This window comes from Streptopelia decaocto (genome assembly GCF_964273445.1).
Source record: "Streptopelia decaocto genome assembly, chromosome: 2".
NCBI lineage: Eukaryota > Metazoa > Chordata > Aves > Columbiformes > Columbidae > Streptopelia > Streptopelia decaocto.
The window spans coordinates 120,204,301-120,230,093 of NC_138655.1; the positions used below are offsets into that span (position 1 = coordinate 120,204,301).

The window sequence follows — 25,793 nt, forward strand, 5'->3', positions numbered from 1 at the left end:
GACATTAACTAAAGCTAGGAAGTTATCTATGAAGTGTATTTGATTCACACACAATTCTATAAGAGTTCATGCAAACATTATTGCACTATGTAGTTTAGTTAAATATGAATTCCATAAGAACAGATGACTGCTATCCTGTCTCAGTTGTTATAAAGTAACAACATAGGTTGATTCTATTATTGTTATCCAACACAGTGTGTCTTTACAGCTGCAGTTTATTCTAAGTCCAGAATTAAAAATCCTGCGTTTAGGCAACACCAGTCAGTCATGAGAAACTTGAATTCCCTTCCATTATACTCCTACTAACAATATCCCATCTGAAATATTCTAAAGCTAAAACACTTGTGAACATGCATCTGGTTATGAAAAGTAGAACTCTTGACAAAATCATAGGAAAAGCTGTAATGACACTCAAATGAAAAGTATATGCATTCAAGGAATGCACAAAGGACAGTACCATAGAGTATCTATGCTGAATTAACAATATTATTATGCTATTTCTCATATTTTCAAAATAGATGCAATAGTCCAGAAAAACTCCAGCCTGTTAAACTCCTTCATACAAAACTGCATTACAGATGCAATTCTACAGATGAAGGAGTGACAGACAAGCTGTACCAGCAAATAGGCTAATTAGAAGACATTGGACTATTCTTTTTTTTTAAGCATGCAAGCAATGTTAATATATTTCTCTGGACAGATTTGAGTATTTAATTTGGATGCCTAAGTCAAAGCCCAGACCCTCCACACAGTCAAAAGCTTCTCCAGATGACAATTCAAAGCACTTCATATTCGGAGTCTACTGCTTTTCACCAGCTAAATAAGGAAGCTAAAGTTTGATGCTCACATAATATTAATACCTTCAAAGTGAGACACAGAAACAACCCTTCCATTGACTTCAAATTTACAGACATCATTATTCCTATAGTCAGCATTATTCTTATTACTACTACTACAGGATACACATACTTCAGTTGAACAGCACTTTTACATGGCAAAATAAAGAGCATGATTATGGAGTGGTTCAGATCATGTGACTTCTCAGTACTTGCCTGATCACGAGCCAGGGGGAAGAGGGATGAGAGGAAGGAAAAGAAGAATTCAACAGATTCTAAGAAAAATCAGTCATTTGGTTGGAGGAGGAACCAAAAATCCTTTCCAAAGCAAAAGACTCAGCAATTACTTACCCATAAATAGTATGTGAACTGCAGTGCAAAAATAGCTATGCCTTCATTGTCGAATGATCCTGCTACTGATCGGGATATGTAACCTGGAACTATGGCAATAAAACAGGCAGCTAAAAGCCCTGCTCCCTGGTTCCACAGTTCTCTGGTGAGCAGGAAAGTAGAAATAGCTGTAAGGCCGCTAAAAACTGGTGCTAGGAACACACATACATCTCTTATATGGACTGTCACGTTAAGCATATTTAAAATCCAATGTATAAGGCCTGCTGTCACCATCAGTCCTGGATATACCTAAAACGAGGGAAAAAAACAAAACAGAACACTAGGTTATTGCAGAAAACTATCACGGTAGGCTTACTTGCACATAATTCGAAATGAAACAGTCATTTCTTAAGCTGATATAAGCAGCGAACAGGTAAAGCTAATGGAATTATTTTAATGCTACTTTAATCACGTTTTGACAACAGTGCTAAATACCAGAGATTCTTTAAATTTTATCCAAATGCTAACAATTACATATAATCCATTCTGCAAATGAATAAGCAGCATACAGATAATATCCTATCTTGCCTGACATTTATCATATAATGAGAAGAATTTGTTGTTAAGGTATGGGAGCAGAAGCAAATGTTTGCAGGAGAATTTCAAGCCAGCTAACAGCTTTAAGAAAAAAAAGACAACCCTCCAAATCCTAAGACAACAAGAAACTCAACCACATTTCCCAGCTCTATCCATTTTCCTCCAAAGTATACCATGCCACTCTTTCACCTCTTGTTACCCATGGAGAAACAAAATAGATATCAATAAGATTTTTTTTTTTTATCTGAAAAGCTGATGGACAGTCACTTGAGTATTACATATTTGCAGGACATCTGTAGACATCTTTGGATAGGAAGGATTAAAATAAAGTCCTATAAAACTGAATTAAGATGTCCTCCAGGAAAGGTAGTATGGACTTACAAAAATCTACTGAACCCACCAAAGAATATTGGAGAACTTTAAAATATTCTTAATAGGAATTCTAACCTCCCACACGTATCAACATGAGAAAAACCAGTACGTACTAGAAAAGTTAATATGCACTTCATTTGCCTTAGTTTCTTTCAAAAGCTGAGAAGGGTGTTGTACTAAATTAAATTAACAGATGACAGAATGTTCCCTTGCATATATCCTGGAGGGCTGGTTTTCAAGATAAACTATTAAAACATAATATACCATGTGACTTGCAAAATAATGTATGCAAGCAACATTTCATTTCTATTTCCTAAGGGGTTTTACTACATGTAAGGTATGGAAAAAAAACATATATATGTTACAAAAGAAGAGTCTCACGTATCTCTAAGATACTAAAAAACATGGTGATCTAATTGCTACAAAAAAACTTTGTAAATGCATTTAAGTGGTACGTACTATAATTAAAAAAGTTTTAACACACTTTCAGACATTAACACCTGGCTGTGTTACTTGGTGTTACTAAAGCTGTTCTACTGATGAACAATATTTGTATTCTGATTTGCTAATATTGTTTTATACACCTTTCCTGTCTTGTAGCTTGCATCCATACCTATCCTACCCACTCCCAATGGTTCATACAGGCACCCTGCTGATTTAATTTCAGAAGGTCTTTTCCCAGTGAAATCTTAAGATTTTCCATACACACATTAAGTCCACTCAGCATAAAACACTATATTAAAACTTGTGCTTCAAGAGATTTCTATAACTGTTTTTCAAAAAAAAGTTTTATTTCTCTTTTTCATTTCATACACTAGAATTACAGGAATCATGATACCCTTATTTATTACTATTAGAAGTTTATATGTAAGGAAGTAAAACTCAGTTCTGTATTTCTTGTCCACAGTATGCTGTTAGATATAAACTAAAGCATGTTGAATTACTGTCTTAGTTCCTGCAGCTAAAAATCAAAAACATCTTGCTATTCCCTCTGCAGCAATTTGACAATTAAAAGCATATTTTATTACGGTTCTCCTTTTATCAATGTTGAATTTGTATTCAAAGTTCAAAAAAACTTACTGCAAAGTAAGTTTTTTATTACAATACTTACAGTTCCACCTACTATTCTTCCCAGTGGATACCATGCTCTTTCATCAAACCAATTTAAAAATTCATAAAACCCATGGGATGCAAGATGATGTGTTGATCTATAGTTAAACCTAGAACGAAAGAGGAAAAGAAGGGGGGAGGGGGAGATAAAAAAATCAAGAACCCAAGTTTTAGGCATACCTTAAGTAATCTGTTTTCCAAGACCTAGGAAGTAATTAAACTTTAGCATCTCATTTAGTATATAAGGACAATGGTCCTCTCTAAATCTATAGAGTTGGAAAGTAATTTACTAAGCTCTCAGTTACTAACCATTATATTTTCTTCATTTCTACAACCAATGTATATACACAGATGAAATGTTACATTTTTGCATTTTTTTGGTAAACACTGAAAAGTTCTCCATCATTCTGACAAACACGTGTAATATTCTGCATTCCCTTTTAAAGCTAGTTTTCACATATAGTCTATCAACCAATTATTTATCATATCCAGAATATCACTTAACCAAAATTAAGACCATGGAAGAATCAATGCAAGACTCCCATTCTGAGACAGGATAGCTACCCAGTACATCTACTTTATTTCATGTAACATTGAGGGGTGACATAACGTAATAACACACAATGAAGGGAATCAGTCTGTTCACACTGTCAAAATAATGGCCTTGACAAATTCCCTTCTTTCAATCATTAAGAATCTATACAATGTAGAATCCATGTAGATGAAGTTTCATCTTCAAACCTTGTACGTTCTCTGCTGCAGAAAATCTCTTGTAATACAAAAGCCTTCCCATGCAAACCTTCAGTTCAGTCTTCCATGTTGCTCATATACCAGTAAAAAAAATTGATGGATTGCCATTGAGGCATTAGACTTCCACTTTTCTGGCACGTATTTCTTCCAAGTTCTCAAACCTCAGATAGCAAAACCTTTCGACTATTATGAAGTTCATTAATCCTTCAAATTAGGTATCAGACTGCTGTGAGAACTGCATGTTAACCCAAACTGCAACTCTTTCATCACTCAAAAGCCAAGCTAACAAGGCTACAGGTATTGATGCTGTAAAGTTTTGTAAAGGCAGTTTAGGCTACGAACAGCCTGGGTGAACACCACTTCTGAAACAAGCAACATCCACAAAGCCAACCCTCCTAATAGATATTCTAATTGGAATTTAGAAAACAACGTTACATTCATTAATTAAAGAAGTATTAAAGATTATATTAATTAGTTAAGCAGAAGTTCAGAAGACTAAATGGAATACTGTAACAGACAATAGGCTAGACAAGCCATGAAAGACTTCCAAAGACAGTATTCAAGACTAGAAAAGTGTGTGTGTATTTTTAAATTTGTCTATTTCATGAATGTATCCATTTACCTCCATAACAGGCATCATTTCTAACACAAATTTTAAGACTACATCAAATTCTTCTGTATATCTAGGATTCCCAAAATATCACAGGTTTACTTTGTACTAATTATTTTCAACAGAATAATGTTAATGTCATTCATGACTGCAAGACTCATCAAGTTCCTACTTGTTTAATCAGTACAAGTCTAATATCTGAAGTAAAACCACATGGAGGTTATGAGCAAATTTCTTCATCTACACAGTGAAAGAACAAAAAGAATTGAAATTCAAGTCCAGACGTCAGCAAACTTGCGTGTTTCCACTGACTAAACTATCACAGCATCAGTCAAGTGACATTAACAATAAGTAAATAAAAAATAGAGTGCAGTATTTTCAGGAACACTCGCTTACATGTTAAATAAATAGTTATATAGGATATATTAAGTGATAAAACTGTGGACTTTCAATAGTAATTAGTCATGTTTGTGTGAATTTTCTTATATAAACATCAGTCATTCTGACCTAGAAATCTCTGTATCAAACAGCAATGTGACATTTGTTTCCCATAAGCCTGCAACTATTCCCACTTGACTAGATTTCTAAATATTAATTAATTCTCTGGTTCTGAACTGTCAGCTATAATGTGATTTATGAAAAGCTGTACCTGTAAAATTAGCTTCTTATCTTAGCATAGCAAGGTCTACTGTTAATTTGTTTAGTGCCAAGTGCCGGCAGCACGATACGAGACAAAGCAGGAGCTCTGTGTTGCACAGGGTGCATACAGTCGAGCCAGCTATGGACTGGACTTAAAACGCACTGAAAACCCAGTCAACGTTGTTACCCTAGAACTTTAAAAATGAAACGAGAAAGATATTTACTAACATGCATCACTTTCAAATTTTTAAATCATGATTCAAACTCACAGAGGGTATGGAAGTATGACTAATGTTTACTTTTAGAGTATTAAAAGCTTAGTTAAACAAAAGAAATGGGCAAGAAGAATGCATATTGACATTCTCCTCATGTTTCGAACTAGTAGAGCTTCGTAACTGACTTCAGAAGGATGTGAACAACTGTCCTGTGCTTTGGCAGCATCCCATTAAGTCTTTAATAAGAATGAATTACTACCCAAAATTGAAAACTAGCATAACAATCTACTTCTACCACTTAAGAGGTAAAAATTTAATCTTTGCTCCTAATATACTTTTTGGATAGATACAAATCTATTAACCCCTTCTTTCAAAAATCTATTGATTCTTTTGCCACAAATGAAGGCGTGCAGAGGCAGCTGGGCATGTCTTTATAGCTGAAATTATTAGCAATACTATAGGTACATTAATTTTTCACTGTAAGACCTATAGGTGAGAACAAGAAATAACCTGGCCATAGAAACCTCAAAAAAAAAGGGTTTTGAAGCTTAACTACAGCACTCCAGTTGACTAAAACAAAATAGCACTTGCTTCACCTCCCACTAGGTAACCTGCAAACAAAAATAAGTTAAAATGTAAATATAAACATATGCATACATGAAGAGAGGCTTAATGAGTAACACTACATATCAAAGCCAGCTTCAGGCATTGACAAAGGGGCAGCAATTGGCAGTAATGGGTAGTGCACCAGACAACAGTACGGTCTAGCACTCATAGGAGGCCAAGTGTTACGCTCTGATATAGCCTGCCCACTCCATAGGGACAAGCCCAAACCTTGTAAAACTGCTTCCCTTTTGGCCAGAACGGAGAGAGCCTCTAACAGTGGGTATTGCAAATCATAATCACACAACCTTCTTACTATCTTGGTTCTTTTCAAACTGTGTTCGAAACACAGTATGGTGGTATTGTATTTCTACAGCAGTAGTCACAGTATCTACAACTATGTATAGGTTTAAAAGTGCTGCCTGCATCCTGCAGATTTAGGGGCTGCATCTCAAGGAGGAATCAGAACAGAGGCAAGAACAGCCAGTGCTGGGTAGGGGTTGCATTTCTGGCTTAGGTGTCACTGCCTTCTCCAGTTCTTCCATCTCCAGCAGCAGCAGCAAGAATAGGTGATATTTAGAATTTTTATCCAATCTTCTTTCTGAGGGGCTAGACATTAGCCAAGGAGACAGAGGAACTGGAGTATGTTACTGGTTACAGTGACTAAACAGGATGCGGTACTAAAAACAAGGACCAGACTGAAGGAAAGGATCCCTTTTCTCCCAACCACGACCCTCACGCCCATCTGATCTTGAGGTTTGGGAACTGTTCATCCATCTCCCAAGATTCCGTCTCATCCCTTGAAGACAAGTCAATTTGAGACAGATCTGAGAGGAATAAAGAACAAAATTATGTGAAGTGCATGCCTAATTAAAAACTTAGCTTGAAAGACTGAGATGAATATTGAAGCTCTCAGTCCATGTTGTGAAAAAGATATACACTTGCTAACATTCAGCACAGAAAAGCACTTAAGGACCTGACTAACACCAGTAAGTGTTGACTTTTCTTATTTTAGCTGACGTTTTAGGAGGAAAAGTGATGCTCTGCTGTTCTCCTTGCCTCTTTCTGTCAGGTCTGTAGTATGAACTGTCTCCTCCTCCAAGCTAAGCTTTAAAGGAATCATCAAACAATACTAAATCTTTGTACATTTCAGAACTCACCAGTTCCAACCACCAAATTAGGCTGGTATTGTAGCTTGAGCCTTTTGGAGCATGCCCTAATGATCACGAGAGTGCTCTATGAACGGCACCATTAATTTTGTGGCACTATTGGAGATAAGTATATTATAGTTGGTTCAGTAGACAACTGAAGACTTAATAAAGATATGGTTCTCATTTTCACAGTATATTTCAATTTCAGCATAGAACAGAGCACAAGCAGCAACAGCAAAGTAACTGAGCAGAGGCGTAATTTTTCTTTTAGTAGCTACATTAATTTGGAAAGCTTAACTAGGCAATTTGCAAAATAAAGCCTGTAAAGTTTTCAGTTATGTTATGTACTATTAATACATAATCTTAACTATCTGCTCATACTTGGGTTTGATTTTTACTCTATCCTATTAACTGCTTTTTGATGATGCAAGGTAATGCTGTAAGATGACTAGTTAATGCTAGTCACAGTGATCACTTGCTCTATCCGGGAGCTATAGAATTCTCCAGCACTTCACAGCAACAATTGCTGCTATATTTATAAGAAGACACCTATGGCTTTGACATTCTAAGTTTAGTATATCCTTCCCAAAAGTACTATTTAAGATGAACATTCAAATAAAATTTAGCCTACTGAGAAAGCAAGAACATATAGGAAAAGAGCACATGTGCAGCAATGCAGTTACTTCATCCAGTTCTTAACAATATTTAAAGCAAATTACACTGATGGTGATGGAATTCATTTGACCCTCCCATTACAACAGAACACAAGATAAGAGTGTCTGTCGTTCCTGGTGGGAATGTTGACTGTCTAAAACCCTACCAATTTCATGCTATTATTGCCCCATCATCTACATTTTTTATCTAGCATTTTATAGCCATCTGAGAATATGTAATCTCCTTACTAGCAGAATCTGTTGAATATTTTCTAAGCCTGCAATTATAAAGGCTTCTGTGCTCCAAAAGTCTTCAGCTGCAGATGCACACAATTTTCACATCTGCAAACTCAAAAAATGACATGATACAAACTAACTGCGAACATTACAAGCTATCTGAGCAATTCTAGGAGTCCGTTTTTAATGCAAATGTAGATTACAGAATCAATTCTGCCATACAGCATCTAATTAGAGATGGCAAGTCTAGATTCTTGAAAAAGACAGTTGCAGATTGACTCCATATCCGACATACTCTTCGCATCCAAAGGAAGAATTTATTCAGTGCAACACTTCTATGGAAAATCTAATGAGAAAGTTCAGTAACTTCCACTGAAATGAAGAAACATATATACGGTATTCCACATTAAATTTTAAACCACCTGCTTGCCTATATATTATATTAACAAGCGCAGCATCCTGAAAAACTTATTCTGAAGTCTGTATCTACAAATAAGCAGCTACCACAATGAGCTTTGCATATACTTTTTAAAATGGAAGTACAGTACCCCATCAATCACATAATTAATTCAACTCACTACAGAAGTATTTCTCTTCATGAAAATGCTTACTTTTGTTGAGTTATAATCTCAGAAAGTAAGTATGGACATTTAAGTCAGTTTCAACTAATCAAGATGAGAATTTTGCACCAGCAATACCTGTAGGCAAAAGTATTTATGACAGGTAAAGAGGCTTTCCTATTGCCCACAACCCAAACCCAAAGTATTAACAGACCTCATAGTAAGAATGGAGAAAACACATAGTGAGCTCTACACGTGTGAGAATCAGTGAGGCAGAGGGTGGTCCACCATTTACCTGAGCCAAAACTGACATACCTCTGTAAAATGGAAGAGCAACCAGGCAATTTTATGTCACAAAAATCTGATGTTCATTTCTTTTTAACTTATACTGATGTCAGCAGAATGGTTTATGAGGTCTTAAATCTAATACAAACATATACTGCATGAATTGTCCCCAGTTATAACATTTATTATCATCAAGTACTTATGTGTCCACAAATCTTTTTTTTCTGGAATTTCTCTAGATGCCCACCTACCACTGGTTTATGTGGAAGATGTTGTCTCTTTGCACACTGAACTGGAGCTTCTGCCCCTCACTGGACAACAAAACCGCCAGAGTTATGAACACATTAACTACTCAGTCTTTCACACGGGACATGGAACATGTTTGCACAGTTCTTACGGAAGATGATTGAAAGACAATTGTTAAACCCACAAGAAAGTAAAAATAAAAACTTTGCTGATGTTGAATTTAATACTGTCCTAATTCTGACTTTTTAGGGGGTTAAATATGTAATTTTTGATAGTTTAGTCTTCATTATTTTATCCAAAAATATATGGATATGTAAATACTCTTTGTATTCTGAGATAAGCCTCAACTAATATCAAGTATTTGGTAAAAGCTCCCAAGAGTGCCCTACACTTACAGAGACCTAACTGATCTTTAGGGGTTTTGTTGCAAGTAGGTCTACTTGAAAAGAGATATACACGTCCTGCAAGATCACTATTAACCACAAGTCTAATGTTTGATACGAGAACTGGTAGCAGCACTATCATTCTGAGCTTCCTCAGGTTCAAAACTGGTCATGATTCTGGTTTTGATTTCAGATTTTCCAATTCTGAACAAACACTCAGAAAAATGTGACAAAAACTCCTGTGCTATACAAAGGCTAGTTAGTATGCTGAAGTAATAAAACGGCAAGAAGTTCTGCAGTGACCTGGCCACTCAGCTTCAGAAAAGATGGAGATTCTGAGTCAAAGGAGGAAGATATTTCTGTCTTGGAATCCAACCAAGCAACAAAACTCCTTCTGTTTGTAATACCATTAGAATAATCCCTGATGGGGAAGAATAAGAGAAAGTCCAGGCAGAAAAAAAGAAAAAAAGCTAGACAGCACAACCAGAAGGGTATATGTTTTTTCAGATCCAACATTCAACCATGCTGAATGGAAATCCCAAAGGATACAAGAATGGCTATAGAATAACCATTAAGAATAACCATTAAGAATATCAGAATGTCCCCAATGTGTTTAAGAAGGATTACAGCACTCTTACTGCCACTACTTGGCATGGTATTTTCACTGCCTGAAATAAGATGTTACGCTCAGTAAGTGCTAAAATCAGGAATTGCATGCTGCCAGTAGCTTAATGATATAAATTGTACTTGGAGCATACAGTCACTCTAACTTCTTCAGAGCGCCCAGGGCATCTTCAATATTTTTGCTAAAGAGCTGCAAGCTTTTTAAGGCATTCCATGACCATGGCTTACACTTTTCACACAACGTATCACATCTGAAGCCACGATATGCTTCCCATCATCACTGTAGTGGGCGTATATCTGCCTACAGTTTCAGACACTTCCTCTGATGCCTATTAGGCTTTTTCATGACTCTCTTCTGTCTTGCTTCTGAACTATTCCATTTCTCAAGGCAACTTGTAAAGAAAAGCATTAGTTTTATCAATACTAAAAGACACACATCGCCAGTGAAGTCTACCATTCATAACATTTAACAACATATTAGGCCTAAGAGTAAAGTGATGACATTTTTCCTTGAGACAGTCAAAATTCCCAAGAGGTTTCAATGATAAAATGCAAACAGAATAATTCAAAATTCCTACAGGGGAAAACTGAATGCTGATTTCCTTCTCTACTGGACATATACTTCACTGCAGATACTGCACTATGACTGGCATCAACACTGATGGCAATATTGGTTCCATATCCTTTGGCAGCATCAGCTTCTTGAGAGGCACTACTTCTCTGCTCAATACAATATTAACTACCATCAACTCAAAAGGCACTATAGTGTTGTGTCTTTCTTTCTGAGTACTATTGGGCTACTGTGTGGTGCATTAGCTTTGCATCTTGCAATTCTGAAGACTTTGCACTGAATTAACAAATGTGTTTAAGAAGGATGTTTCTTCCAGATTAAACAAATTCATGCTGTACTAGTTTTAACATGACAGAGGCAGCTTAACTTTAGGACCTTCTAAGTTAAAGGCTGGTACATGAGGATCTGGTCAGCATAAAGGAATTCAAAAGGCAATTAGCTGAAGAATATATTTTAAGAAGCAAAATATTCTTTCTGTGATAATCAATGGGCTGAACATGACCGCTTCACAAGAAGTGACTGGGAACAGACAACTGCTAGCTCCCAAGTCACTCTTTTTCACAGTCTTCTACTACAGGACAACGCAACCTGTAACACTTAAACAACTATAGTGGACTTATTACACTGATATCAAACATACTACCTGCTATCTCATAGCAAGATATAATGTGCACCCCAAAAAAAATACTATTTTTGTAATAGTCTGAAATATAGAGTAAAATAAAGAATATTTCTTATCCATTGCTGGTACTTCACTATATTTTAACTATTTAGCAGTATGTGACACAGTCATCACCTCTATTATGTAACAAAGCCATCTATATGCTACAATGCAGTGGGAACTGTGGAAGTACTGGCTACACCAAAATGCAGTTGAACCAACTTCATAATCACTTCCCATTAAGTGATATTTAAGGAATTAATCTGGACACAAGGTGGCCTGGCAGACTGTTTCTACCCTGTAAAATACAAGACATGGTAAAAAGTAAACAGGACCCTTTAAAAGGCTCTTGATCCCAAATATCCCCAATCAGAAATAATATTTAAGCAATGAAAATCTTATTTCTGGCAGAACATTTAAACAGTTACAGAACCTAGAAGAGCTTCAGCAGAAACTGTTGTTCACTCCTCAAAAACCAACAGCCTGTTGCTTGAACCTCCATGTAACATGAGAAAGAGTAGGTCCAGCCAGAATCAGACAGTAGATGTCAAAGCACTCTGTACATATTACATCAACATAGCTTTTTGTTAGCTCACAGAAATTAAAAGAATCTACAGTGTTGTGTTTGCATGTTCAGCAGTCTAAGTCAGTTTATCAAGTTAAAATAGTGTTTCATCCAATATTCCTTAAATATTTACTCTTTAGTACATTTCTTAATGCACCTGCTATTCTTCCTCCTGCAGCTAGCCCTCAGTTACCTGAATTCTCTGACCATGCTTTCTTTCAATTGTCCTTATTGTCCTTCTGTATGTAGATTATGTTTAGTCCAAGAAGCTGGACCTCTCATAGCACACCTGTGCAGCTACATCTGTTGCAATACTGACTCTTTACTAAAATGAATGCTGAAAAAATAATTAATGTTTCAGAGTGGATAACACAAAGCATCAGAGCAGAACAAGACAGTTTAACTAGAACAATTTCTGTCCAGTTCTTGATGCTGGGTTAAAGATCTAATTTTACCTAACTTAAATATGTCTGCTCAAATTCTGCTTAACCCTTGAGTAACCTGGCACAAACAGACATAAATATGGCATTCATCAGGCTTGTAGGAGGGATCAGGCAATTTTGTACCATGAGTATGTACATATATAGATCTATATATATAGCTATCTGCAGAACAAACCAAACAACACGCCCAGGGTTTGCAGAAAAAAAAGTACTCACAACACCAGGATGCCCTGTACTGAATTACACACTCACCCAAATTTAACTGTGGCAGTTAACTTTCAGCTGATCTTTGCTAGGCAAAAGGAGTGCAGAAGCAGCCCTAATCTGCTTCTGTGCCCAAACTGAACAAATTAGCTTGAATCACAGCTAAAAAGCAAACCATTCTAAAGATGATCTAAACTAACTACTTTACCTGATTTTTCTCTGAATCAGATTAGGAGTACTCATGTGATCTATTAATACAGTCCAACAGAAGGGATGTGGCCTCCAGCTGTGGGCAGAAAGACTTCCAGCTGTTTGCAAAGTGACTGCATATTCTCACACTGGAGGAAACTGATTTGGGAATATAGGATGTCACCAATAAAATAAATAAAGACCAGGAGAGTACATGACAACAGAAAGTGGCATTTATCCTTTCCTACAATGCACAGACTGGAACTCCCTTCTAACTATATTTTGCATTCTTGATTTACTTTCAATGTCTGATTTATTCTGAAATAAGTATGGCAAGCAGAATTTATAATCAGTTATCCACTACATTTATTTTATATCTTTCATACTGTTTCAAATAAGTCTAACTCTAAAAATTCCATTACTTCTTTGAATTTAATTCAACCCCTTAAGAATTGTACTTAATGGTTACCAATGCTTCTTTAAAGACTATGCACAAGAAACACAAAAGTGTAATAACAGAACATTATTTGCTTTTTATTAGGTACCCTCAGAGAAACACTCAAGATTTAGTGCAATGCAGTGACTACAGTGCTCAGCATTTAAGACAGTATTTACAATTAATATTAAATTCCTGCCATGTACAATGTGAAATTAAAGTTACACATTTTCTCATTATATGATGGAATTTCTAGCATTGCTTAGGGATACGATATCGCAACTACCAAACTACTTCACTGTGTTCCTCTGTCATTTTAGGAAAATCCAATTAATGTTTAGAAGTGACCTTAAAGAGGCTTTAAACAAAAAGAAAATACAATAAAATATGGAGGTGGGGGAACACTGTTAAGATGAGCTAGGCTTAGTATCACATATGCACACTTTGAAGCTGTGATGCCTTTCTGACACAAATGCTATTACAGAAATATTCACAGACTACACCCACCATAGCCTCGTCTATCATATCTCCAGGAGAATGGCCTTTCCAAAACACATCATCCCCTTGAGCAGCAGGCTATATTAGTATATAGTTTGGTAGCTATAGCCCTTCTGTCTTATAGTAATGAACAGCAAAAGGGATGAGTTTAATTTCTAATGCCATTTTATTAAATAACAAGTACTGACTTGAGTTACCATGTATTACCCCATTGCCATATAAAATGGGGTAAGGCAAAATGAACATCTCGTTGCCCATGAAAAGGAAAGGAGGATACTAAAGCAAGAGGTTCAGCTGCAGTTCAGGTGCAGCTGAAAGAGTTGTATTGCACGGGGTACCTGAGAGTTGTTGGGAAAGACCCAGCAGAAGTTCTCAAGGGATAGTTTTTAGGTCACATAATCCTAGATCTTTTCTCTCCTTGATCTCCAGACATGAATTAAATCAGCCTGTTCCAGGATCTTTCACAATTTAATCCCCACCAGACTGTATGCCTTCTCAACTCTCTCTCCACAAATGTGCATTTAAATGAGAAAACTAGAGTTAGACTTCCTGATACAGAAAAAGATTTCGGCTCTAGATCCCAAACATCCCATATAACCATTTAAGCAATGACAGTTTTGTTGTTTTTGTTTTTTTCTGGCAGAACTTTTAAACAGTTATAGCATCGCAGAAGAGTTTTAGCAGAAACTACAGATACGTTCACCCCTCAGTAACTCATGGCCTGTTGGTCAGAGAACTCATGGATACTTGAGATTAGATCAGGGTACAAGATGTGCCCATACAGTAGCTCACTGCCACTGGAAAACAGAAGTTTCCCCTCTCTCTTCATCCAGCTGCAGATCCTGACACCTGCACTTATCAGATTTTTGCAAGTTGCCCTAACTTGTCAAGACAGCAGAAAACTATCCCAGGAAATGTCCAGCAGATGATGGGAAATTCAGGAGAACTGCTCCACTTTATTAGATGCAAATAAGGTCAATTAATACTGGAGAAGACAAGTTTAGCAGCAGCTTCATATTGTAGATATTCATAGTCGGGTTTTACTCAAAACACTCTGAAGCGCCGTCTTGTCAGCCACAGCAGCTTCCTGGAGATTCTCGAAGAAATTATCTTCCCTGTGTTCTCCAACACATAAATGACATCCACAGGTACTCCAACACAGCATATTAGATACTGAGATAGAAGACAACATTGCTTAACTTCCCAGGAAAAAGTACCACGCAGCTAACATTTAAAGCTGTTCTGTGCCTTTTTTTTTTCTTCTTGAAGATAGCCCTTAAAGAAGACAGAAGATGGCACTGTACCACGATGTGCACAGGTAAGAATGTTGTGTTGAAACAAGAATATGATGGAAGCATAAGAAAAAAAAGCACGCTGAAGTAGGCTTACAAAAGCAAAAACTAGAAAATAGAATTCAGTGGTGAAACAACCATGATATATTTGACACCAAATAAATATTCCAGTCTTCTCCCAAGCAAAAAAATTGGGCTTTACTGTGGGAGGATGGGGGGAGAGTTGGTGAAGTAGTGGTGGATTACAAAATTAGAGCACTAAAAATTCCTTGGCTCCTGGACATAGGAGAAAAATTACATTTGTCATTACTAGCTGACCTGAGACATCACAAATTAAGATACTGCTGCAAAATGTGAAAGGTAGTCTCTCCAGTGTCAAAATCCATTTTCTATTTGGCAAATGAAAGATTAAAACTGTTACAGAGTAAAATGAATTGTGAGACATATGCAACAGTTTTTCAAATATTACTTGAGACATTTGGCATTAGGTAAATCATTCTAGTCTCCTGTATAAGATAAAACAGTTAAAATACAGTAGCATTACAAAACTTCTTGGAAAACTCAAACACTGCATTGGCTTTCATTACTCTTGTTCTACAGTAAAACTAGACAAAGAGATGCCCATTTACTTCCGTGGTTAACATCAATATAATAATGCCAAAGCTCCATTTCTGTTTTGCTGACTTTCTAAAGTAGAAGAATTTAAACTTCAAGGCATTTTATCTATTGTTAGAGAAAGAATTAAAGGCATTTTAAAGGCCTTTAATACCATAATTATAAACTTTAAATATTTCAACAACGAAGATGACACTGCCTTTTTCAAGATACACATTCCAAACAATATTTATGAAATTCTAAGTTATTCAACTGAACATCCAAATGCTGCTTGGTATAAATTTAGCATAGGAAGGAAGCACACAACTACTGCAATAAACTACAGAAAAAAAAAAAAAAAGTAGGCTTATTTTTTTTTATGTTCTGCTTCTGCATCAAGAGAACACATTGCGATATTTTCAAATCCTCTGGCTATAGCACACAAGTATTCTGTTCAACATGTGGTCTTCCCAGTCAGCTGCATCCTCAAACAGGTGCTTTCCATACCTAGATTTCCTTAAAATATTCATCTACTAGGAAGATAGGAATAAAAATAAATAAAAATCACACTCCTTAGACTTAAAAGAAGTTGGCTACCACTTTTAGTATAACAATTGCAAAAAAAAAAAAAATGCAGAGACTGAAAAAAATAAAGCTAAGAACTCACAAAACGTAGGCTGCTCAGCCACATGTGCTAGAACAGTTTAAAATTACAAAATTACATGCTATATTTCTCTTCTGCAAAACCTATTTACCATTCAACAAATAGGATAGATGGTGCCCATGCATACAGTGAGCCAGTCTTTTTAAACAAATGTAAGTAAAACTGTGTAAAACAGTCTAGAAGATAACAGCAATTCCATTAAGAACACCGCCAAAAATCAATACTCAAACCAAACTTGCATCCTCAGTTGCAAGGTAGTTTCCCAAGGGTTTTGTTTGTTTCAAGGGAAACAAACTGGTAGATTATCAGCTGAACACAACACCAACCTGCTCTTTAACTAACAAACTAACATAACCCATACAAATCAATTGCCACAGAAAATGATATGATAATCACTGTAACACCTGGAAGTAATTATCATTACAGTCCACATATCCCAGTCATTTATTTTAGACAGGCTCTTTAAGAAGTAGCATATGGTACTGGACTTGGGTCTCCCATAGCAGACAGACATTTAAAATGCTGTTTCCTGCTCCTACAAGCACTCATGGACAAACTCTCAGTTATTCCTTGTTTAAAATAGACGCAGACGCTTTCTCTTTCTAAAGCATGGGAATATTGTCTCACTTAGCAGCAAGAATTTTTGAAGTATAGGAAGCATTTAATTCTCCATATGCCAAAGGAGCTTTTGCCCTGGGAAAGCAGCAGTAAGTTGAGAAATACAGAAGCCGATCAATTTTGTTTGTATCTATACCCTTACAAATTAATTCCTTGGGCTGCTTCTTCAACTTACATAAGGTGTGGTGCAGGATTATGGTCAATTTCACGGTACCTCTCAAGCCCAGACGTACCCGCTACCCACATTAAAAATACCTCAGCTTGATTCCCCATGACAACTCAGATAAAGATCACAAGCTCTGCTCAGCTACAGGGCTGGAAATCAAGTCTGTCCGTTGGACATACTATGAAATTTATTGCTGATGTAAAGCACAGGAAGACAATACCAATACTTGTCCTAATACTTGTCCTAAGTTCACTTTACTCTCTGAGCAAGTGGGAAGACTGATGGTTAGAAGCAGCTTTGTTAAAGGAGTTAATAATAATAAAAACATGTGCACATGCCCTGCTACAGGGTGAAGGCTCCACAGGCTCCAAAAGCAGCAGCTTTAATGGCTCTGCTAAGTAGAAAGAAGCCCTCAGGATTAGCCCTAAATGTCAGTACAAATGTACCTCAAAGGGCTTGCAAGAATAGAATTTTCCAAAATTAAGGAGGAAAACTCTGCAGAACATGCACAGACAGATCTTAAATGGGAAATACCTGACTGAATTGGAAGAGATCTTTGTGGAACCGCAAAGGTACCTCCCTAAACTCAGCCTACTCCCAACCCATTTAGAAGAAAACTATTAGTACCTGTAAGATTTTTAATTTTCCTGCTAGCTTTACAGTCCAAAATTATTCTTTTCTCCTTCCCCCACCAGTTTAACATGAAACAGATTTAAAAACATGAGTATTAGGATTACTAGCTCCCAAAATGAGAGACCATTAGAGACAGACTTATGATAGGAAGCAAAAGGTAACCTTTATAAACCACTCTAACCCTATGTAATCAAATCAAATTTCTGTTTAAAAAACAGAACATATTAAGCTGCTCAAATAATAGGATATCTGCCAAGAAAAGTCCATTCAAGGATTTTCATCACAGCATTAGCTCTAGCTAGTCAAGTGTTCATGAGTATTTGCTGAAGACCATTTTAAAAAAATCATGACATTAAAAGCTAAACTTGCTGGTTCAGTTCAATCCAGCCTACATAAAACATTCCAATACATTTTCAAGTTTAATTCTGCTATCTGCAAATCAAGAAAAGGGTTGACACTTTGCAAGCATTTCGTCTCACCTCCCATGTTTTCCAAAAGAAGACTGTAGGGATAGTCTCTGTACTTAAACATAGGCTGCACATGTTCTATGAACACTGCCCCCCTTACCCTCTCATGCATAACCCCATTCCTGCACCCACGTGAAGTCTTATGAGGTCTTCACTCCGATTAAAAGTTGTGCAAGCAAGGAAACAAACACTACCCACTAAGTAAAGATGGTAGAAAACAATAGTAGAAATGGAGCAGAGGTTTGTTCTTACATGAATGTTGTTTTATGAGGCCACATTGTGAACTACTTTTCAGATGCATCAGTCTAACTGATCATATCTAGCCTGAGGTCTCTCCACTCACAAAGCGTATTTTCTGCAATGCCTCCAACTCTGTTCAATGTTCTTCTTCCAGACTATCCTCCTTCCATTAGATTTCCAATATTTACCTATTTCTGCAATTTCCTAAGCAGCAGAAAAGTTCAGTACAGTCAAGTACACTTCTTGATTGCTAATTCTGTATCAACGTTCCAGAAAACCTTACTTAGCTTCAAAACAGCACCCTTCAAGTACATAAACAAGTAAAGGCTGTTCAAGTCCCTGGACATACAGGACTTATAACCTAGAAAAAGCCAGAGACTGCTGACCTGTGCTAAGACAGTTTCCCAACCCATGTCATGTTGCAATAGAAGTGATCAAAAAAGATGCCTGATCTGGATCTTCCTCATTAAAAAGGGGGAAGGGGAAGATAGCTGGCAGGCTATTCCCCAAAAATACAAAAAATCTCTAAACTTGCCCTTCCTGAACACACAAGCCCTGCTACATCAGATTTGGAGGCTATGCTAGAATATTTTTCCTACTACAATAAAATGGCAGAAAGGAGTTTGAGCTATCTGGCTACCTGAAATCCTGCTAAAATCTTTAGTGTTACTAGAGTATAAACAATTCTTATCATTCAAATGTAATGTCTAAATCTTATATGTAGAAAAAAGTAACAAAATACTTAAGCCAACTATTCATTAACAGCAAGTACACAATCTTTTAAAATATATCCCCATAAAACAGACATTGAATACTTCTAATTTCAGAGAAACAAAAAGCTTGTGAATGAAAACACTATAGTAAGTTTTTATTATGAATCTCATTACATTTGAAACATCTCAGAATCAATCCAAAGTGGTTATATACAAAATGGACAAGAATCAAATGCTCTTCCCATATCTGGAAGTTGTTGACGATTATAAACAAAAGGAAGCATTCAGGAAAAAAATTCTAAAGTGGATAGGAAATGTTTCCTAAACAGATTCATGTTCATGTACTTGCCTTCGACAAGATTATGTGATGGGCTGAAAGGTTCCAGAAAGACAGCAGTTTCAAGATGACAATGGCAGCCACCCCTCCAGAAGAACACATTTTCTATGCAATCTGCTGTCTATTTACCCAGCAAGAGTCACTAGCAGGTAAGCTATGGCCAGACGAACTGTTTGGGTAGGCCACATCTGCCCATATCCTATAGATTAGGCATTTTTAATTGAGATTATCAATACTGTCATCCTCTTCACGTGATTTCTTTTTTCTCCTATGAATACCACCTTAAGGTCCTTTCATTCGCTGCTACATACCCCGTCTTTTGTCACTCCTCTTGCTCCAGTGTCTTACATGCTCTGTTTTTATATGTATATGTCTCCACTCTATCACTCAATCCCAGTATACCCTTTAAAATCAGTTGCTATTTACATTCCCTCCCTACATCCATATTTTTCCTCAACAATAAGAAACTAAACTGCAATATAAAGGCTGAAGGTGGGCAGGCTCAGGGAACTAAAATGTTAGAGCTTTTTGACAATTTACCTCAGTGAATCAACTCACCACGAGTGCTTTAGAGCATGTACAAAGAAAAAAGCAGGACTGCACAGTAGGTAACAGAGGAGAACTCCCACTCCAAAAGGCAACCATCAGATTGGCTAACTACAACACACAAACCTACAACCTTAGTCTCTCCCAACAAAAACAATATACTTACACAACCTCCAGTGTCTGATCAATTCCATACATCATTTCCAATGTTCACTTGAGCAACACTATCTTTTAATGAAGCTTTCATATCTTATTTATAGGTGTTAATTTAAGTTTTCATTAATGAAAAATGTTCATAACAGCTCAAGAATCCACCTAGCAAACATGTTTCGAGCCTAACAAAACCTGTCTTTTTGGCTGTGCCTAAGAAAAAATCCTAACTTCTTTAACCTTTCTACTTCTGGAATGCAAACAATAACACTGACCTTATGTTTATTTTTACCAGTTCATCCTCATTCACCAAAGCCCACTAATGGTAGATGATGGTATCAGTGAAAAGAAAGTGGATTTCTACCATATATATATATATATATATACACACACACACACACCATATTTCCCACTAGCACAATTATATTACCTCAGTGAGATGTGATAAACAATGGCCACCTTGATGACAGTTAAAAAGCTGGTGGTTTGAGCGATCAATGATGTCGGTTTGGAAGAGGCAAAGATGCACATGAGACTGTGGTAGTGCTGTTCAGTACCAGGAACTGGCAGGACAGTAGGAGACAACATTCCTGGCAGTAGCAGGTGAGCAAATGTAAGAGAGGTGGCACCGGCATTCGATCCTGCATATGCACACTGCTATAGAGAGGTCTCATGGTCAGACGCATGAGCCTATGTATTTCCAGCTTAAGCCAGCTCATTCACTTTTAAAGTAAATGGCATTAATCTGGTGTGTAGCAAACTGTTAAAATTCCCAGGGAAAGACAAAAGTTTGATCTAATGTCATGGGATATGCTTAATGATTTAGATAATCGTTCTTACACGTGTGACTTAGTGGTCAGAACTGTGCAAATAGAATGAATATTACTATTTTGATAGCATTCCCTGAAGACTACTGATGTACCAAAGGTTGTTGCTGTTTCAGTTAGCAGCAGCATCAGGATGCAGTGGTCTTGCTAGAGGTATCTACCTTGTACGTATACATAAATATATATACACATACATAAATAGATTATTATGTATAGAAACAATACTAGCAGCCAAATAAAACAGCATACGGGCATGCTGGAGCTGTATGTTAGACAATCTAGTATGTAGAAAGCAGTCCCTGTTCAAGTACCCTGTAAATTTGGTTGCTTTCGTTCAGTAGCCATGCTGGCATTTAAGGTAACATCTGACAGAAAGAGTGACCACATTTAGCATCTGACTTAAACATGTTGTTGTACTTTTATGAAAAACTTTTACCTTGCACTTGTGTGTATATAGCACAGAAATTATGCTCTTGGTCCACCCAGCTGCCAAATCAACCAACAGATGAACCGAATTTCAGACACAAAACTTGTCCATCCCAAGGTACCACCACTGTCCATGTTTCAAGTCCTTGGCCTGACAATGAAATCCTGAATTTAAATGCTAGAGGCCTGTCAACAGCATACCTTTAAGTCAATGCTGACTGACTTCATGTATTGGCTCATCTGACCTAGGAGCTCACAAAAAAAAAAAAAAACACACACATTTTTCAAAGCCTCTGGACCAGCTCAAGTATGGAAAATAAACACAGCATGAGAAATAGAAATAAAGTGGCAATACTATATGAAAGAGGTGTTCACTGTGGAAAAACAAAACAAAACAGTAATCCTAGTAATAACAAACAGGTCACAAGTTTCTAAGTGATGGTATGGTGACCTCAAAATACCAGTTTCTTTCTTCCTCACGCAGGCGTTGTTTTATAATGGAGATCAAAAGCAAAAGCTGTCCTTTCTCTACTGCCTTGGCCTACTGTACTACATTAGGGTCATTTCTGGAAGAAATGTCAACTGCAGTAAGTCTAAGAGGTTAGTTTTACAAAACAAGCAAACCTCCCATCCCCAAATCAAAACCCAACTTTATTGTCAGAAATGCAGCTTGAAAGGGCTGTTAGAAAAAGATAATACTTGATTCCACTACTATGCAGAAAACCCAAGGCAAATCTCCCCTTCTTCCCATCCCAGATCTCCCAAGCTTCTTATGTCCATACCAGCAAACTGGATTCCTAGGTAAATAAGAAAGCTTTCTACACCTTAGAAGCAACAATATTTTTCCATTCAAAAGAATGACAGATTTATCTAATGCTCTTCAGGTTATCAAATATAACTCAGCTTTCTCTCTTGATCACAAAATGAATACTAGAGAATAGGTGACATTGCAAGATGTCTCATACAAACTTGTCAAAAAAAAACAAAGAAACGGAGAAAACTACAGAACTGTTTCACCAGCAAAGACTATGGCTACTGTCCTAAACAAAAAAAAACCACCCCCCCACCCCCCCACCCCCCCCCCAAAAAATATCCAATTTACCTGGACAAGCTGCTAAAGAAGCTGTTAAAAAAAAGATGACTGCTTCTAATCTCTTTTCATAAGCTCCTTCCCCACATTAGATTCAGACTTGTAAGACCCTTAAAACTGTGAAAAAACACTCCTACCTAGTTACTCAACAGTATTTACAAGTAACATAATTTTTCACTCTTTCAGGAATATTGCTGATGCAAGAGAGAGTCCTTTGTTTTTCCTTTCTTTCTACCATTTTAGGTTCTCTTTCCTACTAATTAACTTAAGTGCATTTGCCTCTACCATTTCTGGCATGCAGCAACATGACACTGGCATGATTCTTGACATTTCAACTGCTTCTCACAGACCTGCATTAAAATCAATAAGTTCTATCAACTTCGTCTGTTCTCTAATTAGCAAAGGTACATACAGCAGCATAGGCAGCAAGGTCTTCTGTCTGTATACTCAGGAAGATGACTCTGCATCAACTTACACACTGCTTAAACCAGAAGTTTATCTTTACAATCAGATCACAGCTATGAACCTAACTCCCACAGCACCTTTTTAAAATATCTTTCAGGGCTTTGTAACAAAAGTTACGTAACTAAGCACTTTAATATTTCCATTTATCCAACACGGATAAATCTTTACTGCAAACTCAGATAAAGTTGTGAAAACTGTAGGTTGCATGCTTACTAAATGAAAGTGATGATAGAAAAGTCTTTTTGCTTAAATTTAGATTAGAAGAAACTGAAAACTACTCCGGAGGACACAACCTTATTGCAGATGTGTTTAACTGTGCTCCCCTCGTTTTTAAGTTCATTAATTGAAAGGTCACATTCCTTCCATTCATTTGTATTTGGAGAAAAACACTTAAATTATGGCCAATTACTTGATGTTTTGAAGATATTTCGAGATATTTGGCTTTCACATCACAAAGCGCGTATTACTTCAGCATTTAAAAACAAAGCAATTCCTTGTTCTCTATCTACTATTCTGAGCCATGATTTGTGAATGGATTACACGGGGCGGGGGGGGAGAGGGGAAAAAACAACCAGAAAAGAGGAAGTTGTGCTTTTGAAACTATCAAAGTGGAGTGCATGCTTTGCAAATAAGTACAATTTCAGTAACAATTTAAGATTAAGTTTAACACAGAGTATCTACCATGCATTTCAAAACGAAGCATCTTCTTCCTTCATGAGATTAACAAGAAGACTCGAGACATAAAATTTTAAGTTAAAAACAGAGAATTCATTTTTCTAAAGTCATCTGTGGCTTGCCCTACTTAAAGTTCTAAAAAAAAAATCACGGATTCCTAGGATAAAGTAGCCACTAATATAAAAATTCATTGTCACATTTTTTGCATGAAAAAACTGCCCCACAAGTCCTGTCATCTTTGGCTTGCTGCAAGGAACAAGTGCAGCATTTCTTGATCTTATACATAAAATGGTTTCAGTCCCCTCCAACAGGGAAAAGAACAGACAGCTTCTACGGGAGGGAAAGCAATCTTTAGAAAAATCAAGATGCATGAGAAACAGCAAAAGTCCTTGGGCTCAGAAACGCAGCTCTGAAACACCTGGCAGTAAATCAATGTCACCCATTTCACCGTAATCCCTCAAGTCACTTTTATGAAGATTACTTCCTGAACTGCATTCCTCACCCTCCTCCCTCCCCGGCCGACAAGGGCTCTAGGGGAGAACCCTCCGAGAAGCCGCACCGCACATCTGGAGACCAGCGGCGCGACACAAGGACCCGGATCCGGACGTCGGTCACGTTGGGTACAAATGTTCCATTACGACGGCGGCGGCCGGATCCCCCGACCCCTGCCAGTCACCCCCACCTTCCTGCCAGCGCCACAACTTTCCCCGCGCCCCTCGGCAGCGCGGAGGAGGGTCCTGCGGCAACTCCACCGCCTCCTGCTCGCACAACTCCGCCGGATCCGGGGGTACCGCCGCCGCGCTCCCTCCCGCCCTGGGGGGACACCCCAGTGCCCGGCACTGACGATCGCGCCCGGCGCTTCCTTTCCACCCGCCCGCCGGCTCTTGCCCCACGGCGGCCCCTCACGCCTGTCCCCGCGCACCGCGACCCCCCGAGCTCGCTCCGACCTGCCACTGCGTGTCCCGTCCGCACCGCCTCCCTCCCTCCCCCCTTCCCTGCGAGGCCGGCCGCGGCTCTCGGCTCCCTCCGCCCGGCGGCCGGGGGAACAGGCAGGGCACAAGTTCGCGAAGTGGCGGAGCGGGGGGCAGGCGGTGGGGGACCTCCCGCCGTCCCCACGGCCGCAGCGGGGAAGCCTGCGGGGCGCCCCCCACCTCATCCGCTGGGGCACACGGCGCCTGCCGGAGGCGCGCCCCGTGAGGGGGCGGCTTTCCCGCCTGCCCGTCCCGTCCCGTCCGGCGGCGGCGGAGTCCCTCACCAGGGGTCGAACTCGTGGATGATGCTCTCGAAGCGGATGACGGCGAAGAGCCGGGAACTGAAGCCGGCCAGCCAGGCCAGGAAGAGGATGGTGAAGGAGAGGAGCGACTGCCAGCCCGCCGGCTGCGACAGGCCCCCCGACAGGCCGCCTCCGCCCGCCGGGGGGCCGCCGGCAGCCGCCGCCGCCGCGCCGCCGCCACTCGCCCCAGCGCGGCTGTTGTGCAGCGCTACGGAGTTGGCGGCAGGTTTGTGCTTGTTGTCGGGGGCCGAGTGCTCCGCCATGTTGTACCCGGGGCTCCCTCGCAGCCTCTCCGCCTGGCGCGTGCGGGGAGGAGGCGGAGGAGGGGTGGGGGAGGGAGCGGGAGGAAGGGCAGGGGGAGGGAGGCTCGGCAGGGGAGGGGCGGAGCCCGCCCGCTCCCTCAGCGGGTCCTCACTGACTCCCCGCCGCCGCCTCCTCGCTCAGCCGCGCTTTGCTGCCGCCGCCGCCGTCACCATCCCAGTGCGGCGCGCGGGGCCGGCGGGCGGGGCGGAGGGGGCCGGGGCGGCAAGCGACCCCGGGGGCGGGGCCAGTGACGGAAGGAGGAGGGGCCGAGAAGGCGAGGGCTGGGCTCGAGGCGGGGGGAGGGGCCGGGGACCGCGCGCGCGCGCAGGGTGAGGGAAGAGCCGCGGGCGCGCGGCCGGCGTCAGGGAGCTGCGGCCGTCCCGCGCGTGCGCGCGCGAGGGGCCAGGCGGGAGAGGAGCGGGGGCGGGCGGGCGCGAGGGCCGGCGGATCGGGTCCGGCCGAGCGGGCGGTTTGACATTGCCGCCCTCCAGCGCGGGAGGAGCTACGGAGCAGGGGCGGGGCTCCAAAGAGAAGGCGAGGATGGCG

General features: G+C 39.2%; 1 protein-coding gene across 1 annotated transcript in view; it reads right to left on the minus strand.

The window, feature by feature from the left end:
- Window positions 1-25,458, minus strand: part of STT3B (STT3 oligosaccharyltransferase complex catalytic subunit B) — a 52,543-nt gene extending 27,085 nt beyond the window's left edge. Inside the window, exons 1-3 of the mRNA XM_082043962.1 lie at window positions 24,927-25,458; window positions 3,247-3,355; window positions 1,188-1,475 (exon numbers count right to left, since the gene is read on the minus strand). Coding sequence (XP_081900088.1) covers window positions 1,188-1,475; window positions 3,247-3,355; window positions 24,927-25,207 — 678 coding nt within the window. The 5' untranslated portion in view covers window positions 25,208-25,458. The remainder of the gene's footprint in view (window positions 1-1,187; window positions 1,476-3,246; window positions 3,356-24,926) is intronic.
- Window positions 25,459-25,793: the final 335 nt, after the last annotated feature.